General features: G+C 33.1%; 1 protein-coding gene across 1 annotated transcript; it reads right to left on the bottom strand.

The window, feature by feature from the left end:
* Positions 1-312: 312 nt before the first annotated feature.
* On the bottom strand, positions 313-1,514 carry LOC143627541 (protein BIG GRAIN 1-like E). Its single transcript, XM_077097328.1, has one exon. The coding sequence runs from the start codon at positions 1,365-1,367 to the stop codon at positions 408-410; it is 960 nt and encodes a 319-aa protein (XP_076953443.1). The 5' UTR covers positions 1,368-1,514; the 3' UTR covers positions 313-407.
* Positions 1,515-3,601: the final 2,087 nt, after the last annotated feature.

The following is a 3,601-nucleotide window of genomic DNA, read 5'->3' as shown; positions in this document are numbered from 1 at the left end:
ATTCACTTTCAATCTTATAGATATCTTGCCCACCATGAATATATCAAAATGAATAACTTGTTATCAAGGAAATAAAAGCAAGGGTAGTTAAATTGCTTAAAAAATGAACCCAAAAAATAAAAATAAAATCGTTACATGCAAACTTATGATGGGAAAGCTAGACTAGGGTCTTTTATTGTGCAATAAGAAATCCAAGAATTTGAACATGAGATCACACACTAAGAGCATCTACAACTGGGTCTGTCAACCTTTCAAAAACTCTGACGTGGAAAAGAGGTGGCAGGCGCGGAGGAAGGCATGAAGTCCGTGGCCACGACCATTTGGGTCCATGAGCTCGTCGGTTTTTGGCCGAAAAAATTCACGTGGCGCGGTCTATGGAGCGTGGCTTCGGTTAGTTGTTGATGCTCTTAGCTAGAGATTGGTGCACCTCTCTTAATGCTAATATCCATTCTTGTGGTTTCATAAACAGGTAAACCACTTGAACATGAATAACCCAAATCACAATTTGCCAACTCAAAAAGATCAGAACTTGAATCACTATCTGCCCCATCATCATCATTACTAAACTTCTTGAACTCTTTAATATCATTTTTATGCTCTTCATGTTTTTCATCAAGAATCTTTACTTTCTCCACAACCCCATTTCTAAAACTCATGGTTTTCACAGGAAAGTCATTCTTTACACCAAAAGTTTCAATCTTGTTTAGGTTTTCAGTGAGGGGTGTTTTCGTAATTTCGATTGGGTGAGGTTTAAGACATGAATAGCTTATTGGTTCTCTATAGCTTGCAATCTTTGTTGGAGTGTGTGCTACATGATAAGAAGGTGGTGTTTTAAATCCTGAGGTTGAAAAGGAAGATTTATCATCACTTATAACATTGGCGGTGACGACGGTGGCAGCGGTGTTGTTTCCATTACTAAAATGGCTAATGCTACTCCTCCTCTTCCTTTTCCAACCACCAGGACTCTCATCTTCATCCTTTGTTGACTTTTTCTTGGACTTTGACTTCTTTAAAGATGTTTGGTTGAAAAGAGAATTCAAGAAATGAGCTAATTTGCCTCCTGGTGAGCTTGGTTGCTTGAACTTCTTTTCTTTGGTAGTCACCATGGGATCTAACAACATGGATTGTAAGGGACTAATGGAATTCCCTCTTAATTGGTTTGGCATGTCAAGACTCATTCTTCTTATAGGCTTCATGCTATACTTTTGTGTGTTGTTGACACTGGTGTTGTTTCTCTGGGTGCCACTAAAGTTTTCAGTGGCACCAGAGAAATAACCAGCGGCTTCAAACACGTCAAGCTCATCCGAACCGTTTCTGTGATGGAACGGTTTCTTGATTTGGGATGTAAGCACGATACTTTCGGACATTCTTGAAGTAAAATGACAAACTTAATATTATAGATTTATAGATGTATTCGCGATAAAAGACGAATCTTGAGTTGAGAGGAGTGAATGAAAAGCTCAAAAATGGGAGGAAATTAAAGAGAAAAGAGTGGTTTCTTGGAATGATTAGGGTTTAGTAGATACATTACTTGGCTTGCCTTTTATAGTAATCTTTGTGATCCATTTGTGTTCAAGATATGTCAATAGTATCTATAAATGTGCAAATATTTAATGCATGAAGTACAAGTTTGAGTTGGGATTACTAGTGAAAATGGTTTGTTTGGCTGTAGGGCATTAATGTTTGTGGCTATGGTGTTTTGTAGTAAAGCAAAAGACTCCAATAGAAGTGGAACGACCGTGAGGTTTGAGTGTAGAGGGACAAGTAGGGTACAACTTTAAGAATAGATAGCAAATGAATATTTTTTATCATTTTCTTTAGGTGATTTTAATGCCAAAACTTTTTTGATATATGTTGAGGAAAAGGATATTTTTATTATTTTTCAAACTTTCTAAGCTTCTTTTAAGATAAGGATTAGATTTCAAATATTGTGGTATATCCGTATATGTAGGTATGTGAGAGATAAACTGGATTAATATATATAATTATAATTATATTATTATAAGTATGGAAGGTGAAACTAGAAATTGAAGCCTAAGCAAACATAACTGTCATATTCGTTCAATACATTAGTTGTCTTGATTATTATCATAATTGACATATTTAGTTGTTAATTATCAACAATATCAACAATATTATATTTGCATTCTTAATTCTAAAAGCATGTATACATACAATATACTTTTGTGTGTATGTTTTCTATTAAACCGGATGTTTATCAAACGTTTGCTAAAATGTATCTAATTTTTCACGCTTCCATCTATTGTGATAAGTGACGGTTTAGAACCCTGTCATGCGTCAATAAATATTTACTTTAGTGGTGTCAAGATGATCAACTAAGTAAAAAGTAATAAGTTTAATTAACTATCAAAATAATGTTCTCCTCTGTTGTATGATAGTAACTTAAGCTTGTACCCGGCTTAACTTTTGGATGTTTTAATTTATGGTGACGTTAATTGCAATGGTGTATTATAGTTAATTTAAATGTTTAAAATACACTTAAAAGTGTTTGAAAAGGAATATTTTGGAACATTTTTTGAAACACTCCATAGACATCACATAAAATAGTTTGTAAAATAAAAAATGTGTGTAATCTTATCATATATGCTGTGATTTTTCAAGACTAATACATTTATAAATCAATATATATGAACTTCATAAATATAGTCCATACACTCCTCAATGACACAAACACAAGCAACTTACTAAAACAAAAGGTAAATACACATAAACACATACATATAATGACGAGACAAGTTACCTTATATAGGGTATAGTCCCAAATGAATGGCATTATAGAAAGCTACAAGGGGATAAATGAATCAAATTTTATTGTATTAAAAGATATAGTTAAAAATATGCAAGATATAGTTAAAAATATGCAGCCATAGGCCCATATATATGTATACCATTATGGTAAAATCTAGCCATTTGATATATGCTTGAAATTAGAAGTCGTGCATGAATGTAAAACTAAAAGAATATAAATCAAATCTAAATTCTCTAAGAGCATCCACAATAACAAACCTTCAAAACTGCCACATCAGCGGCACATCATATTCCAAACATTTCTTAAAAACTCACATTTTCTTTCACAACAACAAACCATTACAAACTGCCACATCATCACCTACCTCTACAATTAATATATTATATCTATTTAAATTACTTTTATAACAATCCCTATTTATAGAAGATTGTCGCCATTTTCACGTTCCCTATTTATTTCTCTGCGTTTACACTTTGCTTGTCTAGAACTTGACTCTTCTTGTTGTTGCTTCCACAAAAGGTACATATTCTCAACGTCATCGGACACCAACTCTTGGTAATAACTCGTGACGACATTAATTATATGAGATTCAATCGTAGAAGGAACAACAAAAGACGGAGATGGAGATTGTGGGGTTCCATCTTCACTAGAGCTCATTTTGTTTTAGTTGAGGAGTTATTTTAGAGAGATAGTTTGGAATTTTTTGGTATGAGTTTGGAATATGTTTTAAGTATGTATTTATAGTTTTTAAATTTATTTTGTATTTAATACTTGTGACCGTTTGAGGATTTTGAATTGTTCTATATTATATGTTCTTTATGGCCGTTGCAT

Source organism: Bidens hawaiensis, unplaced genomic scaffold (assembly GCF_021521415.1).
Source record: "Bidens hawaiensis isolate Kalapana, Puna unplaced genomic scaffold, B.hawaiensis_p1.1 tig00004685_1, whole genome shotgun sequence".
NCBI lineage: Eukaryota > Viridiplantae > Streptophyta > Magnoliopsida > Asterales > Asteraceae > Bidens > Bidens hawaiensis.
The sequence above is the reverse complement of the archived record's forward strand: the minus strand, read 5'-3'. Positions and strand labels throughout refer to the sequence as shown.